Here is an 18,541-nt window from a genome sequence, read left to right as displayed (position 1 = left end):
AGCCCTCCCCCAACATGTCTGCAGCGTGCAGTGGCTGGTACTTGTGGTACCACGCCACCGCTGCTGCCGCCGTTGCCGCCGTAGCTGAGGTCACTGCTCCTGCTGCACGTGAGTACTGTGCTCACCTTGCAGCCCGTGCGTGCTCCCGTGGTGCCCCTGCGCGCTCCCGTGCTAGCCCCTGCCCGTGCTCCCCTCCCCCCCCCCCCCCCCGACATCCCGATCTGCTCCCCCCGCGATCTGACTGCCTCCCCCATTATCTCTATTCTGCTTCTGCAGCTCCCTCTCCGGTCTCCCCCTCTGCTCTCCCCCCTCCCCCCCCTCTGCTCTCACACCCCCCTCTCCCCCTCTGCTCTCCCCCCCTCTGCTCTCCCCCGACGTCCTCTTACCTGTCTTCACCGGCCCGATCACATCTGCCTCCATCGCTGGGTCCTTCCTGGGCATTCTGCTGATCTGCCTGCTGCTCCTGTAAAGCTGTCCATCTCTCTGCCATCTGTTCCTCCTGCAGCTCTTCTGGTCAGTGATCCTCTGGGTACTGTGAGTATAACTTTTTTTTTTTTTTTTCTATATCCTGTCCATTTTTACACCTCATCCGTCCGTGCGTCCTGCTGAGCGCTGATCAGGGATACAGATAACGGATCTGCATCCCTGCTCAATTTTTGGCGTGACTTTTTTCCGTATCTGCAACGCTTTTTGTATCCCATCCGTCCGTGCGTCCCGCCGAGTGCTAATCAGGGATGCACATAACGGATCGGCATCCCTGCTCCATTTTTGGCGTGACTTTTTTCCGTATTTGCGACGCTTTTTGTATCGCATCCGTCCGTGCATCCCGCCAAGCGCTGATCAGGGATGCACATAACATATCTGCATCCATGGTCAATTTTTGGCGTGACTTTTTTTATACGTATCCCCGACGCTTTTTGTATCGCATCCGACCGTGCGTCCTGCAGCGGCCGATCAGTGCACTGCATCTATGCGTTTGAAAAGTCAAATGGCGCTCCTTCTCTTCTGAGCCCCGCCATTTGCCCAAACAATTACTTTCCACCACATGTGAGGTATCTACGTACTCAGGAAAAATTGCACAATACGTTTTTTGGTGCATTTTTTCCTGATACCCTTGTGAAAAAAAAGCTACCTAGTTGAAGCAACCGTTTTGTGGTAAAAAATAATTTTTTTCTTTTCACAGCTCAACGTTATAAACTTCTGTGAAGCCCCCAGGGGTTCAAAGTGCTCACCAAACATCTAGAAAAATTATTTGAGGGCTCTAGTTTCCAAAATGGGGTCACTTGTGGGGGAGCTCCATTGTTTAGGCACCTCAGGGGGTCTTCAAACCCGACATGGCGTCAGCTAATGAGTGCAGCTAATTTTGCACTCAAAAATTCAAATGGCGCTCCTTGCCTTCCGAGCACTGCCGTGTATCCAAACAATTGATTTTTACCACATATGGGGTATCCGCGTACTCAGGAGAACATGCACAATAAATTGTAGGGTGCACTTTCTCTTTTCTCCCTTGTAAAAATGAAAATTTTATGGCTAAAGTAACATTTTTGTGTTAAAAAGTAAAATTTTCATTTTTTCCTTCCACATTGCTTTGGTTCCTGTGAAGCACCTAAAGGGTTAATAAACTTGTTGGATGTAGTTTTGAGCAGTGTGAGGGGTGCAGTTTTTAGAATGGGGTCACTTTTGGGTATTTTCTGTCACCTCGGCCTCTCAAAGTCACTTCAAATGTGATGTGGTCCCTAAAAAAAATTATTTTGTAAATTTTGTTGGAAAAATGAGAAATTGCTGATGACCTTTGACCCCTTCTAACTTCCTAATGAAAAAAAAATTTGTTTCGAAAATTGCGCTGATGTAAAGTAGACAAGTGGGAAATGTTATTTAGTTTGACATATCTCTGATTTATGGGCATAAATTTTCAAAGTTTAAAAATTGCGAAATTTTCAAAATTTTCGCAAAATTTCCTAAATTTTCACAAATAAACGCAAAAAATATCGGCCTAAATTTACCACTGACATGAAGTACAATATGTCATGAAAAAACAATCTCAGAATCGCCAGGATCCGTTGAAGCGTTCCAGTGTTATAACCTGTCAAAGTGACACTGGTCAGAATTGCAAAAAATGGCCCGGTCATTAGGGTGTTTTAGTGGCCGGGGGTGAAAGGGTTAAATGATCAATTTTTCAGCAACTTTATTTTCATAACCTAAACCAAATTTGGGAGGGTTTCAGCTTTCAAAAGAGTAATTTATAAAACCAATGGATGAATTTAAATCCAGTTATAAGCTTTTACTTACATAACATGGATAAGCGACAGAATGTCTGTCAGGGACTCTACTTATTCACTGCACGCCGCGCTACTGATGATGCGCGGGGACCAGTGAATATAGCCGCACATGATCACTCCAGGCTGTAGTTGCCTGGGGTGATCACGCGGGTCGGCTGTTTAGTATGCGCGCATCCCCCGCCCATCATCCTGCCCACCTGTCAGCGCTGGCTTCAGCGCTGAGAGATGATGGGCGGGAGGATGAATGTGAAATGAGTGGGCCTACGTGGTCATGTCAGGCACTGCTACAGCCTGCGCATGCCGCCGATGACCTGCTCCACCGCAGCACCCTCATTCCTTGCAGCCATGACCTACATTCAGACTATAAGACGCACCCCCCCCATTTTCCCCCAACATTTGGGGAAAAAAAGTGCGTTTTATAGTCCGAAAAAAGACGGTATGTTTTTGGTGGAGATGAAACGGCTGTCAGCTAATTGGTCTTTTGGTGAATAGTTAAGCCACCACCATGGCATTATAGCTTAGGGTAATACGGTAGGTTTTGAAACATGACTGTCTAACACATCATTGCTGGAATACTGTGTAGGAACAGACATCTCTACAAAAAATATTACTCCTGATACTATTTTTTTTGCAGTGATGCAGCCAAGAAATCAGGTTAAGGTAAAGTAATACATAAGCTTTTTCATAATGTAGATGGTCAGAATGGAGGGTTATAAGGGAACTTGTCAAGCCCAGGGTCTTTTTGCAACCGTTACTATAGTAGTATACATGCGGTTTTCTTTATTCTAATAAGGCAGTCTCTTCCCCCTGACTAGTCCTTTCTTTGATCTTGTAATTATGCCTCTTTGGGCATGATTGACACACTATTGTATGCAGTCAGTGATTCATTCACATAATTGGATGGCATGATTAGATGATTGAAACCAGGTCTAGTCCAGAGGGACAGACTTTACACTTGACTAGTCTTGCCTCTGTTAACATATGTGACATTGTGTAATAAAAGTTAAGTCTTCAAAGACTACATGGAACACCTTATTGGAATAAAGAAAACCAGATATATACCACTATAGTAGTGATTGGAACAGTAAGTAGATCTGATCATTTCTCTTTAAAGAGGAAATGTCACCAGCTCAAAAGTGTGTTCACAAGTTTTTGCTTTTACTTATTTCCAATTGGTGTCGTGAGTGCTATTTTTTTATTTTGAAAATCAGCCATACGAATCTTTATTTGTTAATTCTCAAGATACTTACAAAGGGGCGTGTCTTTATGCAGCTCTCAGTAATCACTCTGTAAGACGCACTCTCTTGTAAAGACCATAAAAATCAACACAAAATTAAAGGCCTACATCTTTTGAATTGTATGGTGGATTTAAAAAACAACACAAACAATATTCAGGGGAGCAGCAGGAATAACATGAGGAAAAAACAGGCCAATTTAGGAGTGACAGGTCCACTTTTATTTGAAATTGTGGTGCAATATTCAAAGAAGGGGGGGGCAAGCCAGGAAGATGCCGGAGGAGGACTTTACAGTAAGGACGTGACCCAAAAAGGCCCGCCCATGTTGCACCAGTCAGTCAAAGTGCAGCGCTTTTCTGCAACTTTGATTAAAGCTATTTATCAACCATGCATCACATCTTTCTATAACAGGTATGCCTGCAATCAGCATCTAAGTGCCTGTACAGCAAAAACCTGCTGGTTGATTTCAACTGGCTTAAAGAGGACCAATGTATCAATAGTAATAGTGGACTAAAAATTCATCAGATTAGAAATGCCTGTGGTCATGCCTGAAATATTAAACACAATAGTAGCACAAATTTTATACAGTGGAAACTTTTCTGGCCGAGAAATCTGAATTGAGTAAACGTTTGACATGTTCACTTCCAGTTCTCATTTTCCTTTATGATGCATTGTTATTTTAGCTTTAAAGTATGCATGATGATTTACACTAAAGTAATATGCAATTATAATGTTATTTCTTATCAGGTAATATCTGTCGACATTTGCTTCCACTTATTGTTTGTCCAACCCTAATAGTTCATGGTATGAAGGACCCTATGGTGCCAAAATTTCACCCACAGTTTTTGCATGAACAAATCAAAAACTCAAGGTGAGTGATTAGGTGAATGGATAAATATAGATATAAATGTATTTGATAACACTGAAAGGAATTATAATTGATCCCAAAATCTCCCATAGCCAGGCATCAGAACAGATGACCTATTAAAGGGGTTATCTGGCTTATTTTGCCTTTTTCTTGTCATTACACTATTGGGCTACATTGGGGCAGATAGTGACTACTTTCCTGCCCTGCTGTCAGCCCCTCTCCCCGGCTCAGAGCGGTCATGTGACCGCTCCTGCCGTGATCTTTCTGCTTCCTATGGTGTCCCGGTGACAGGACAGGAGCTTATGCTCACCTTGTTGACGGGCATCACAGCCGACGTCATGTAGCTGCCCTGCTGGGCAGGTACAGTGCGTGGCGTCCCCTCCCTGCACCCTTCCACACATCACCATAGTGCAGGGGTCTAACTGCCTGTACGCTGCATGCAGCCCCCATGCTGTTGGCGGCGCGCAGGCTAATGGGCCCCATTGCTAAACGCTGCCTGTGTTGGGGCCGTGCAGTCAGTGCTTTATTACCGATGACAGATTCCCGGGTGCTCTGCAAAGCCGAGCTCTGTATACAGCTATGATCAGCCGCCAGCCAATCAGAAGCCAGCAGCAGATCACTGGAGAAGCCGCATAGAGAGCGCGTCCCTGCACAGCGCCTGGAAATCAGTCCTGTGATATAAAGCGCTAACTACATGGCCCCTGGTCAGCAAGGGGGCTGTGGCCGCAAGAAACAGGACACAGGGCACTGAGGGAACGAGGATAGGTGAGAAGGATTTGTTTGTTTTTTTTTTTTTGTGTGTGTGTGATGAATGGCAGAATAGGGGGCAATTCTACAAAACAGAGCATTACTACAAGAAGAGGAGCCCAAGGGGACATTACTACAGGATGGGCACAAGGAAAGGGGACATTACTACATTATGAGGACCGGGATGGGCACATTACTACATTATATGTGTGGTGGATGTGAGGTTATTGTGCTGTCACAGATTAGAGAAGCAGGATCACTGATCTGTACTACCAATGATTGGAATTACAGATCAGTAATATCTCATCTGTGCAGCACAATCACCTCACATCCACCGCACATATAATATAGTAATATGCCCATCTTTGCAGGAGTGATGAGAGGTCCGTGTTGGCGCAGAATACTGACAGCCAATGGCCGGGCGGAGGGCGGGACTGGAAAGTGAGGCCGGGCGGTGCCAGCTCTGACTTTGAGGTTTGGTACAGGATGATGTCATGTTTGGTTGAGCTGAATGTAAACAAAGAGCTGCAGAGAATAAAGGGATAATTCAAGAGGAACAAAAGTTAGAAAAGAAAAAAAAATAATGTAGGGGTGTTTTATATGACAAAACAGCACAGATTAGCTTAAAAATTTTTTTGAGTTTCAGACAACTTTTAGATCCAAACTACCCCCCCCTTTACAGACCGCAGACTAATTCCGCTCATAGGTTAGACATACAGGTTACCCACTACTCTTCAATCCTTTGTCTCTTTCTTTATCGTTCCTATGGGAGACCCAGACATTGGGTGTATAGCTTCTGCCTCCAGAGGACACACAAAGTACTACACTCAAAAGTGTAGCTCCTCCCTCTGAGCTTATACACCCCCTGGAGAACCAGATCTAGCCAGTTTATCGCTTTGTGTTCAGGAGGCATACATCCACACATGCATTCTCATCCATCTGATTTTTCATTTTTGGAAAAGTTTGAAGAAAAGCGGGTCCAAGCCTGGACCCCCGGCATGTCCCTTCTCACCCCACTGTGTCGGCGGTGCTGTTAAGGTTGATTCCAAGGCTGGAGCCTTACATGCCGTGCTCCTTCACCATTTCTCCGGGCTCTGGCTTGAAGTGGGAGCCAGCACGGTTCTCCATGCTTGGCAGGAGACCGGTCTCCATCCGCAGCCCTTCAGGATCCTGCTGGACCGGAGAACTCGCCCCCAGGGACTTGGAACCCTGCGTCTCAGCAAGCTAAGTACCTGAGACGTTTATATATGGGGGTCCCTTGTACTTTATTGTTGGGGGAGAGTGTGCTGAGTGATTTTTGTGACATTTCTGGAGGGTTCTCTGGCTGTCGCCTGAGAACCTGACGATGCCTCAGCCTGGAGTCGCATCCCCAGTGGTCTCTCCGGCTGCTCCGGCTCCTGTGGCTGAACCCCCGGCTTGGGTAGAATCCTTATCTAGGTCTATCTCCCAGTCTTTTGCCGACTCCATGGGACAGCTGTCCAGGACTTTGCTGAGCATGCATCAGCCCCCTTCACAGGATGCCTCTGCTGCTAGGGCTCTCTCAGCGGAGCTCACAGAGGATTCATCATCTGGTCCCAGACCCCGTCCTCCTAAAAGGAGACGCAGGGCTCCCTCTCCTTCCTCGTCCCGCGGCTCTGTTTCAGACGCTGACTCGCGGGATGAGGAGGATGCCTTTACAGGGGGGCTCGGAGGCTAACTCCATGTGCCCCATTGATCTGTCCGAAACTGACTCAGATGTTAGAAATTTGATTGTGTCCATTAATTCTGTACTGGATCTCAATCCGCCAGTATCAGAGGAGCAACCCTCTCTGGCAGAAAAGCACCAGTTTACCTCGCCTAAGAGGACAAAGAGTGTGTTCTTTAACCACTCCAGTTTTCAGGCCGCTGTGTCCAAGCCTAGGGCCTGTCCTGACAAACGCTTCCCAAAGCGTGGTTCTGATGACCGTTTTCCCTTTCCACCTGAGGTGATCAAGGAGTGGGCTCATTCACCAAAGGTAGACCCTCCGGTGTCTAGGCTATCAGCCCGGACCGTTGTATCAGTGGCTGATGGCACCTCTCTTAAAGGCCCCGTCACACTAAGCAACATCGCTAGCAACATCGCTGCTAACGAACAACTTTTGTGACGTTGCTAGCAATGTTGCTGTGTGTGACATCCAGCAACAACCTGGCCCCTGCTGTGAGGTCGTTGGTTGTTGCTGAATGTCCTGGGCCATTTTTTAGTTGTTCCTGTCCCGCTGTGAAGCACAGATCGCTGTGTGGGACAGCGAGACAGCAACAACTAAATGTGCAGGCAGCAGGAGCCGGCTTCTGCAGAGGCTGGTAACCAATGTAAACATCGGGTAACCAAGAAGCCCTGTCCTTGGTTACCCGATATTTACCTTCGATACCAGCCTCCGCCGCTCTCACTGCCTGTGCTGCCGGCTCCTGCTCTGTGCACATGTAGCTAGCTGCAGGACACATCGGGTTAATTAACCTGATGTGTGCTGTAAGTAGGAGAGCAGGGAGCCAGTGCTAAGCATTGTGCGCTGCTCCCTGCTCTGTGCACATGTAGCTGCAGCACACATCAGGTAATTAACCCCATGTGTGCTGTAAGTAGGAGAGCAGGGAGCCAGCGCTCAGTGTGCGCTGCTCCCTGCTCTGTGCACATTTAGCTGCAGCACACATCGGGTAATTAACCCCATGTGTGCTGTAGCTAGGAGAGCAGGGAGCCAGCGCTAAGCAGTGTGCGCTGCTCCCTGCTCTGTGCACATTTAGCTGCGGCATACATCAGGTAATTAACCCGATGTGTGCTGTAGCTAGGAGAGCAAGGAGCCAGCGCTCAGTGTGCGCTGCTCCCTGCTCTCTGCACGTGTAGCTCCGTGCGGTGGTAACCAAGGTAAATATCGGGTTGGTTACCGATATTTACCTTAGTTACCAAGCGCAGCATCTTCCATGCAGCGCTGGGGGCTGGTCACTGGTTGCTTGTGAGCTCACCAGCAACTCGTGTAGCCACGCTCCAGCGATCCCTGACAGGTCAGGTTGCTGGTGGGATCGCTGGAGCGTCGCAGTGTGACAGCTCACCAGCAACCTCCTAGCAACTTACCAGCGATCCCTATCGTTGTTGGGATCGCTGGTAAGTTGCTTAGTGTGACGGTACCTTAAGGATTCCACTGACCGCCAGTTCGACCTTCTGGCCAAATCTGTATATGAGGCGGCAGGGGCCTCGTTCTCCCCAAACTTTTGCAGCAGTGTGGGCTCTCAAAGCAATCTCTGCTTCTCTAGAGGAGATGCATTCCCTCGCCAGGGAATCTATGCCCGAAATGGTTGCTTTAACTTCCCAAGCTTCAGCTTTTTCGTCCTATGCCATGTCTGCCATGCTGGAGGCTTCTCACCGCACTGCGGTGGCTTCGGCTAATTCCCTCGCTATCCGCAGGATCCTGTGGCTTCGAGAATGGAAGGCAGATGCTTCCTCGAAGAAGTTCCTTGCTGGACTCTCTTTTGCTGGGTCCAGGCTGTTCGGTGAACAACTGGATGAAATTATTAAGGAGGCTAATGGCGGGAAGAGTACTTCCATGCCACAAACCAAACCCAGGAAACCTGTCCAGGGTAGGAATCAGTCGAGGTTTCGTTCCTTTCGTTCCTCCAACTGGTCGTCCTCTAAGCCCTCGGCCTCGTCCACTAACTCAGCCAAGGACCAAAAATCCAGCTGGTGCACAAAAGCGCGTCCACAGAAGTCCGCAGGAGCTGCTGCCACTAAGGCAACCTCCTCTTGACTATCTGTCTGCACCAGCAACGTCCTTAGTCGGTGGCAGGCTCTCCCACTTTGGCGACGTGTGGTTTCAACACGTCTCCGATCAGTGGGTGCGGGATATCATCTCCCACGGCTACAGGATAGAATTCTCTTCCAACCCGCCAAACAGATTTTTTCTGTCAACTCCCCCCTGCTCCAAGGCCGCCGCCTTCTCTCAGGCCGTGGCATCCTTGCAGGCCAACGGAGTAATTGTACCGGTTCCCGCCCGGGAACGGTTCAGAGGTTTCTACTCAAATCTCTTCCTAGTCCCCAAAAAGGACGGTTCCTTCCGGCCCATCCTGGATCTCAAGCTTCTCAACAAGCATGTTCAGGTGCGGCATTTTCGCATGGAGTCTCTGCGGTCAGTCATTGCCTCAATGACCCAAGGGGATTTCCTGGCATCCATCGACATGAGAGATGCCTATCTGCATGTGCCAATTGTAGTTTCACACCAGCGTTGGCTACGTTTTTCAATTCGTGGCTCTCCCCTTCGGGTTAGCCACAGCCCCTCGGTTATTCACAAAGGTCATGGCAGCAGTGATTGCGGTCCTGCACCTCCAGGGGTTAGCAGTGCTTCCTTATCTGGACGACCTTCTGGTCAAGGGTACATCCAGCGCAGACTGTCAGCGGAGTGTTTCGCTCACTCTCGCCACCCTAGCCCAATTCGGGTGGATTGTCTTTGATCTTCCCAAATCCACTCTGACTCCGACCCAGAGTCTCACGTACCTAGGGATGCAGTTCGAGACTTTGCCGGCACTTGTGAAGTTGCCCTTAATCAAACAGCAGTCTCTCCGGCTAGCGGTGCGCTCTCTCCTGAGGCCCCGCAGTTATTCCCTCAGGCGCCTGATGCAGGTGCTGGGTCAAATGGTGGCCTCCATGGAGGCGGTTCCCTTTGCCCAGTTCCATCTGCGTCCTCTGCAGCTGGACATTCTCCGCTGTTGGGACAAGCGGCCTTCCTCCTTACAGAGGTTAGTGGCTCTGTCGCCACGGACCAGGAGCTCTCTTCAGTGGTGGCTTCGACCCCTCTCCCTGTCCCAAGGGCGCTCCTTCCTGACTCCGTCCTGGGTGATTCTCACCACGGATGCCAACCTTTCCGGCTGGGGAGCGGTACATCTCCACCACAGAGCACAGGGCACTTTGGACTCCGTCCGAGTCAGCCCTTTAAATCAATGTGCTGGAAACCAGAGCTGTGCTTCTAGCTCTCCTAGCCTTTGACCACCTGTTGGCGGGCAGGCACATTCGAGTCCAGTCAGACAACGCGATAGCGGTTGCCTACATCAATCACCAAGGCAGGACACGCAGCCGCCTGGCAATGTTGGAGGTCCAACGCATTCTTCAATGGGCGGAGGACTCCAAGTCCACCATATCCGCAGTCCACATCCCTGGCGTAGAAAACTGGGAGGCAGATTATCTCAGCCGTCAATCCGTGGACGGTGGCGAGTGGTCCCTGCACCCGGCAGTGTTTCAGTCAATCTGCCGCAAATGGGGCACTCCGGACGTGGACCTAATGGCATCCCGTCACAACAACAACAAGGTTCTGGTTTACGTGGCTCTCTCCCACGATCCTCAGGCCTTCGCCGCGGACGCTCTGGTTCAAGACTGGTCCCAGTTTCGTCTGTCCTACGTGTTTCCCCCTCTAGCTCTCTTGCCCAGAGTCCTGCGCAAGATCAGAATGGAGGGCCGTCGAGTCATCCTCATTGCTCCGGACTGGCCCAGGCGAGCTTGGTACCCAGACCTGCTCCATCTGTCCGTAGAGGTGCCGTGGCATCTTCCGGACCGTCCAGACCTTCTCTCACAAGGTCCGTTTTTCCGCCAGAATTCTGCGGCTCTCAGATTGACGGCGTGGCTCTTGAGTCCTGGATCTTGACGGCTTCTGGTATCCCCCCTGAAGTCATCTCCACTATGACTCGGGCCCGTAAGTCTTCCTCTGCCAAGATCTATCACAGGACTTGGAAGATTTTCCTGTCCTGGTGTCGCTCTTCCGGCCATTCTCCTTGGCCTTTTTCCTTGCCGACCCTTCTGTCTTTTCTACAGTCCGGTCTGCAGCTAGGACTGTCCCTCAACTCTCTCAAGGGCGAAGTCTCAGCTTGTCAGTTCTGTTCCAGCGGCGTCTCGCCCGGCTGGCTCAGGTCCGCACCTTCATGCAAGTTGCGTCTCACATCATTCCGCCTTACCGGCGGCCCTTGGATCCCTGGGACCTCAATTTGGGTGCCACAGGCACCCGGCTGCCTGCACACAGGCACTCGGCTGTCCGAATACACCCGGTCGCCATACAGACAGCCCCCCCCAGTAAGCTATACTGCACCCCTCATTTTCCTCCCAAATTTTTGGGAGGAAAAGTACGTCTTTATAATCCAAAAAATACTGTAATTTTAAAATCTGTAGCATGGTGTGCTACAGGGATTAGTAACCACTGGTGCTATGCTTTTATCAAACTATATCTCTCACCATGTATTGACATCCACCTGACCATCTGTGTCATGTAATTCTTAAAGTTGTTGTTTCACAACTGCTGGAGCATGGAAGGTTCTGGCCCCTGGACTGTTAGGTTCTGATTCCATCCCTCTCTCATTTTCACTGACACCTGTTTTCCTGAATCGGGTTAGGTAAAATGGGCATATGTTAGTCTATTTCTTTGCTAGTAGGCACAGTTTCCTCACTAATTTATTAAATGCATGTGATTATCATAAACGGTCTAGTTGACTTTACATAGAACATGCAACCTTTAATAAAAACAATACATTCTTTGCAGTAAGTAATTAATAGTAATATATGTAACTAACATGGGGCCCAGGTAAGACGGACTGCCTGCTCCTATGCTGTCATATTACAAAGCTGACTGAACTCTATGGAGAAGGAAGGGGGAAGGATTGACAAGCAGGGAGAAGAAACAAGAGAAGACACAGAAAGATGAAGTTGAGCTTTCTAATAAGTTTTTACCTCAATCAGAGCTTGTTCACATCCAGATAGCTCAGTATTGTTGGATAATTTCCTCTATACTGCTGCTGCTTGTCTTTTGTGTGCTAAAAAAGGAATTCATCTGTATGCTGTGCGCCATATGGCCTAGAGCACTGCATCTAGACTGCTCCCCTTATCTGCCCAGTGGATATTGTAAATTAGTGATGGACCATGTACCGGTGGAAAAGCAAAAAGCTATAAAATTCTCTGAAATCTTTGTCTTAAAAATTAAATCTATTTTAAAGGGACCTTTCATCAAACCAGAGATAGGCAAGAAGAGTGAGACAGAAGAAAGAAAAGAGCAGGAGAGAGAAAACATGGAAGAAATGACAGCGAGAGGAGCAGATGAGAGAAAAGCAGAAGATAAGGGAGAGGCTGCAGGATATGTGAGAGAGAGGCAAGAGATACAAGTAACGGGTGAGAGGGCTATATATAAGACACTGACTGGCTCCAACTTGCCTTTAAAAGGGTTGACTAGTGTAAAACGATGTCTGTTTTCACTTTTTGTCACTATATGTGACTGCATCCGTGTGAATCCTCACGTCTCAGGCGATGTGAGTATTCACAACTATCTGAGCTGGGAATGGCGATCACGAGGCCATGAGTAGGTGATATGCATATTCCCAGCCAGAATCCATTGAGTATGTCCGGACTTGCACAATACACTTGCATTGAGAGAGACCGCTGTCATGTGCTCGGATTCTGACCTTGAGTCTGCATATCACATAATTTGCATGGACGCGGCAACACTGGGCGGCCGCAGGCTGCTATTTTTAGGCTGGGGGTGGCCCAATAAGCATGAGTCTCCACAGCCTGATAATACCAGCCCCCATCTGTTAGGCTTAATCATGTCTGGGTATCAAAATTGGGGGTACCGTATACAGTTTTTTTTTATTTATTTATTTATTTAAAAAAAAAAAAAAAAGCCACATGCGGTTTCTCCTATTTCGATACACAGCCAAGATGAGCACACGGCTGGGGGCTGCAGCCTGTGGTCGTATGCTTTATCAGTCCGACTTTATTTATCTGACTGCCAGATTCAGATCATTAGACCGAATTCCCTGAGAAATCAATACCTGGGCTTGGTACTCTGGTGCGTTTGAAATCGCGCAAATCCAGACTTTACAGTCCGGGTTCGCCCATCACTAGTTAACACGCAAATTTTGTGGTTGAGGACAGTGTGTGTGAAATGGGTGTGGCAAACAAATGGGTGTGGCATCTGAATGGGGCATGGTTTTAAAATGGCCATGGTTTTCAAATACAAATGGGGAACCTGTTAAATTTGAATCCTACCCCTGCTGCAGTGATGATGTGATGGGGGAACAGCAGACCTGAGTGTGATAAAATGTTTTATTCTACTCTGCAGTGCCTATTACATCATGTGTCTAGCTAAACATGAAAAAATGTTGTGAAAGGTCTTCTTTAACTTGTTAATTATCTTTTTATATGTAATATTTTTGGTTGGGATGTACAATTTTAATGAGGTTTTACACTTTAAAGCACCACTCCAGACTTTTTTTTTCTTGCACTGCTAGAGTGGTCCTTTTAAAGGGAACCTGTCATCAGAAATTTGGCTTTCAACCTAAATGTTTCCCCCTCTGCAGCTCCTGGGCTGCATTCTAGTAAGGTTCCTGTACTTTTTGTGCCCCCTTTTAAACCAAAATAAATACTTTATAAAGTTATACCTTTTTGGTATGAAAATCTTGTAAATTCTCCATGGGGGCGGGCCGTCTGGTGTCCGTTGCTGTCCCTTACGCCGTCCCCCCATTCTCCAAATCATCCCTCAGGACGCCGCCCACTGCGCCCGAGGTCCCGTGCACGCCAGGACACCTGGTGACGTGGTCGCAGGCACGAGAGTATGGGCGGTGCTGTGATTGCATCGCAAGTGCCCACCCATACTCTCGTGGCCGCGCTCTCTCCTCTGTACGTAGTTCAGATCCTCTCCGCTTCTCCTGTGTTGGCCTGCTCCGCTCCTCCCATCTATTTCCTGCTGCAGGGTACGATGGGAAGGAGGTGACGTCTGGTCATTTGGCCGGCGCAGAACGCTGGAGGAAGAGGGAAAAGTGCGGTCACGAGGTTATGGGCGGCACTTGCTGATGACACTCACATCACCACCCATAACCTCGTGCCTGCGCAAAACGTCACCAGCGGTCACACGTGCACGCAGTGCACAGTCCCGCTACAGTCGCACAGCGCATGCGTGGGACCTCAGGCACCCAGGGGTGGCGTCCTGAGGTTTGAAATTCAGCGTTCGGGGGCATCGTAAATCGGCAGGAGGACAGTAACGGACACCAGGCAGCCCGCCCCCATGGATAATTTACGAAATTTACATACAAAAAGGTACAACTTTTATAAAGTGCTTTTTTTTTTTTTGGTATAAAAGGGGCCAGAAAAACTAGAGGAATCTTGCTAGAATGCAGCCCAGGAGCTGCAGAAGGGGAAACTTTTAGGTTTATATAGCTAAATTTCTGATGACAGGTTCCCTTTAAATCTAAGTCCTCTCACCCCTGTCTGATACTCACCTTCTGGCAGCTTCAACTCCTATCACCGCCACTCAGTTCAGTGTCAGCGATTTGTGACCTGCCAGTTCAGTGTGCTCCATTGTTTCATGGAGTGCAGCGGAGATCACAAATCAATGGTAGTGGCTTTCATAAAGAGCTTGTGATGTAACGTCCCATTTCCGGCCAGTCAGACGTTACCGTCACAAGGTGGTGCCGTGGGACAGGAGTGGAGTCTGTAAAAGCTGAACCCGCCGGAAGGTGAGCATATGACAATCATTAAAAGGGTCACTCCAGCACTGGGAAGAAAAAATGCTGGAGTGGTGCTTTAACCCCTTCACGACCATGGACGGATATATCCGTCATGGAGCATGTCCCGTTAAGCCCCGCCCCCTGCCGCGGGCAGGCGGTGTTGATCGGCACACATCAGCTGTTTTCAACAGCTGACGTGTGCTGCATGTTACGAGTGGAATCGCATTCCACCCGAAACATTAACCCCTTACATCTCGCTGCCAAAGTCTGGCAGCGAGATGTATATACGCGCGGTGAAGATTTTCACTTACCACCGCCCCCACCGGAAGTCATGTGAGTGATCACGTGACTTTCGGTGGTTGCCATCGTAGCACAGGGTCATGTGATGACGCTTGGAGCTATGACGTTTCACTTTCGTTTTCCCTCAGCCCGGAGCAGAGGGAAACATGAAGTGACTGTATCTGCTGTTTACAGCTGTATAGCTGTGATCAGCAGATAGATAAGAGCGATTGGATTGCTGATCGCAATCAGCGCTAGGGAGGGGGACTAGTAAAAAAAAAAGTTTTAAAAATAAAAAAAACCTAAAAGTTCAAATCACCCCCCATTGAAAATTAAAGGGTTAAAAAATAAATAAATATACACATATTTGGTATCGCCGCGTTCAGAAATGCCCGATCTATCAAAATATAAAATCAATGATTCTGATTGGTAAACAGCGTAGTGGCAAAAAAAATTCCAAACGCCAAAATTACGTTTTTTGGTAGCCGCAAGTTTTATGCAAAATGCAATAACAGGCGATCAAAATGTAGCATCTGCGCAAAAATGGTACCATTAAAAATGTCAACTCGAGACGCAATAAATAAGCCGTCACTGAGCCATAGATCCCAAAAAATGAGAACGCTATGGGTTTCGGAAAATGGCGCAAAACGTACGCCACTTTTATTGGACAAACTTGTGATTTTTTTTTTTAACCCCTTAGATACAAGTAAACCTATACATGTTTGGTGTCTACAAACTCGCACCGACCTCAGGCATCATACCCACACATCAGTTTTACCATATAGTGAACCCCGTGAATAAAACATCCCAAAAACTATTGTGCTAAAAATTGTGGTCACAATTAAAAAATAACTTTTAATGTTTAAATTTTTAAAAAGATATTATACCACACACCATAAATGGTTGTAAAACCAACCAACTAATTGGAGCTAATATTTAAGCTCCTATTACTACCCTAGTCAAGGACACTGTATAACCAGTAGTAATGGTTCTACTGGAATAACACCAATTGGGACAAAAAATTGTCCCATATGTGACATATGTGATAGTTTAGTAATCCATAGCATAGACAGACATTAAGCAGGTGTGATCCCACTACAATACTGATGTTAGAGACCAAAATATTATTGTCTCCCAAATACTATACATAAGCTACAAACTGCAGCGATCAATAACCAAAAATATGGTCAAATGAAGAAAAGACTTGTTTTTAGTTGTCCAGCGACAGGGGGGGGGCACCAATCCGCCTCACAATACCCCTTGGCTGGCAACAGTCTGACCTGATGTTTTCTTAGACCTCCCGACGCGTTTCTTAATTAATCTTAATCTTATGTATAGTATTTTGGGAGACAATAATATTTTGGTCTCTAACATCAGTATTGTAGTGGGATCACACCTGCTTAATGTCTGTCTATGCTATGGATTACTAAACTATCACATATGTCACATATGGGACAATTTTTTGTCCCAATTGGTGTTATTCCAGTAGAACCATTACTACTGGTTATACAGTGTCCTTGACTAGGGTAGTAATAGGAGCTTAAATATTAGCTCCAATTAGTTGGTTGGTTTTACAACCATTTATGGTGTGTGGTATAATATCTTTTTAAAAATTTAAACATTAAAAGTTATTTTTTAATTGTGACCACAATTTTTAGTACCTTTTGCTTTGCTGACTCTCTGATTAATTGGTAAGCAACGACACATCCTGTTTCCAAAAACTATTGTGCCATCACACTTTTTTTGCAGTTTTTCCACACGTGGAATTTTTTTGCTGTTTTCCAGTACACCATATGGTAAAACGTATGGTTTCATTTAAAAGTACAACTTGTCCCGCAAAAAACAAGCCCTCATATGGCAAGATTGACTGAAAAATAAAAAAGTTACGGCTCTCGGAAGAAAGGGAGCAAAAAAAAACCCCCCAAAAACGGAAAGTGCCCCGGGGCTGAAGGGGTTAAGGAAAGGGACTTCAAACGCTCTAAAATACCTAAAGTAATAAATAGAGCATGTACTTGACCTTATGGGATCCAGTAACAGCTATCCAACAATGTGTGAGTTTCTGTGTTTTGGCTCATATCAACAGCTCAAATCACCGCTGTCATGAGCAAACCACTGAGCTAAGTGATTGACTTACTGTGATGGTTATGTGAGCTGTTGATATGACATGATCTTGCAGCCTAAACACCATGCATCATTAGCTCACATCACCACAGCTGCTGAGCTCAATTATTGTTTGCAACAATAATGCACAGTGTTGACGTAACCACAATAGCCAAAACACTAAAGGCCCCATTACACGCAACGACATCGCTAACTAGATGTCATTGGGGGTCATAGAATTCGTGACGCACATCCGGCCTCGTTAGCGACGTGGTTGCGTGATACACGTACGAGCGACCGCTAACGATTCAAAATACTCACCAAAACGTTGATTGTTGACACGTCGTCCATTTCCCAAATATCATTGCTGGTGCTGGACGCAGGTTGTTCGTCGTTCCTGAGGCAGCACATATCACTATGTGTGACACCCAAGGAACGACGAACAACAGCTTACCTGCGTCCTCCAGCAACGAAGTGGGCGTGTCTTTCATGCGGCTGCTCTCCGCTCCTCCGCTTCTATTGGACCCCTGCCGTGTGACGTCGCTGTGACGCCGCAGGAACCGCCCCCTTAGAAAAGAGGCTGTTCGCCGGCCACAGCGACGTCGCTAGGCAGGTAAGTCCGTGTGACTGGTACTAGCGATATTGTGCGCCACTGGCAGCGATTTGCCCGTCATGCACGAACGACAGGGGCGGGTGCTTTCACGAGCGACATCGCTAGCGCTAGCGATGTCGCTGCGTGTAAAGCGCCCTTAAGGCTCAAGCTGCGTTAGGGAGGTGGGTCTGAACCTGAGGCAGGCGAGTACCTGCTATTTTTTTTTTCTTAAAACTATAAAAGAGCATTTGGTGACGTGGAAAATCCCTGTAAGTTGTTTTGGAATTAGATATAACTTTCAATATGCTTCTATTTGACATTCCAAAATTTCTAATCGAAGTGATAGTTGCTGAGGGATTCTTTCATGCAGGATAATATACAAAATTGTTAAGTTTGTTTATTTCACAGGTTGCATCTGATGCCGGAGGGCAAACACAACATTCATCTAAGATTTTCTGAAGAGTTTAACAGATTGGCTGAAGATTTCCTATGCTCAGCATAACTTTTCTGTAAATCTGTATTGAAAAGTCTTACAGCCTGGTTAGTAATGAGAGAAAATATTGTATATCAGACTCCATTAAAAGTTTGCTATTAAAATTGCTGAAAACTTTAGTGGCCTTGAGTTATATAACTACTTGATAATGGGGGGAAAAAAAACTGTCCTGTGCACAACTGTCTAGTCCTTCTTTTGTAAGTGTTGCACACAGCTTATGTGCACTGTTTAAAAAAAGCTGATTATTTTTTGACTCCCAGTAAATTATACATTGCATCCCATGGAAGCTGTAAGATTAGACAACGACATGCAAATCTCTGCGGTATGTGCACATACCTAACACATCAGAGAACACTGAACTCGCTGATTTAGCTCAAGATCTTGAATTTTACCATGCTGGATTCTTTGTGCTTGAAAAAAGTGACTTCCAGAGGTGTGTCCTCAGGGTCCCTTTTCCCTCTCATTAAAAAC

General features: G+C 47.1%; 1 protein-coding gene across 1 annotated transcript in view; it reads left to right on the top strand.

The window, feature by feature from the left end:
• Positions 1-18,175, top strand: part of BPHL (biphenyl hydrolase like) — a 93,410-nt gene extending 75,235 nt beyond the window's left edge. The window contains exons 6-7 of the mRNA XM_075316487.1: positions 4,262-4,385; positions 17,986-18,175. Of these exons, the coding sequence (XP_075172602.1) occupies positions 4,262-4,385; positions 17,986-18,079 (218 nt within the window). The 3' untranslated portion in view covers positions 18,080-18,175. The remainder of the gene's footprint in view (positions 1-4,261; positions 4,386-17,985) is intronic.
• Positions 18,176-18,541: the final 366 nt, after the last annotated feature.

This window comes from Anomaloglossus baeobatrachus, chromosome 6 (assembly GCF_048569485.1).
Source record: "Anomaloglossus baeobatrachus isolate aAnoBae1 chromosome 6, aAnoBae1.hap1, whole genome shotgun sequence".
NCBI classification, from domain to species: domain Eukaryota; kingdom Metazoa; phylum Chordata; class Amphibia; order Anura; family Aromobatidae; genus Anomaloglossus; species Anomaloglossus baeobatrachus.
Note: the sequence above shows the minus strand (reverse complement) of the source record. Positions and strands in the feature narration are given on the sequence as shown.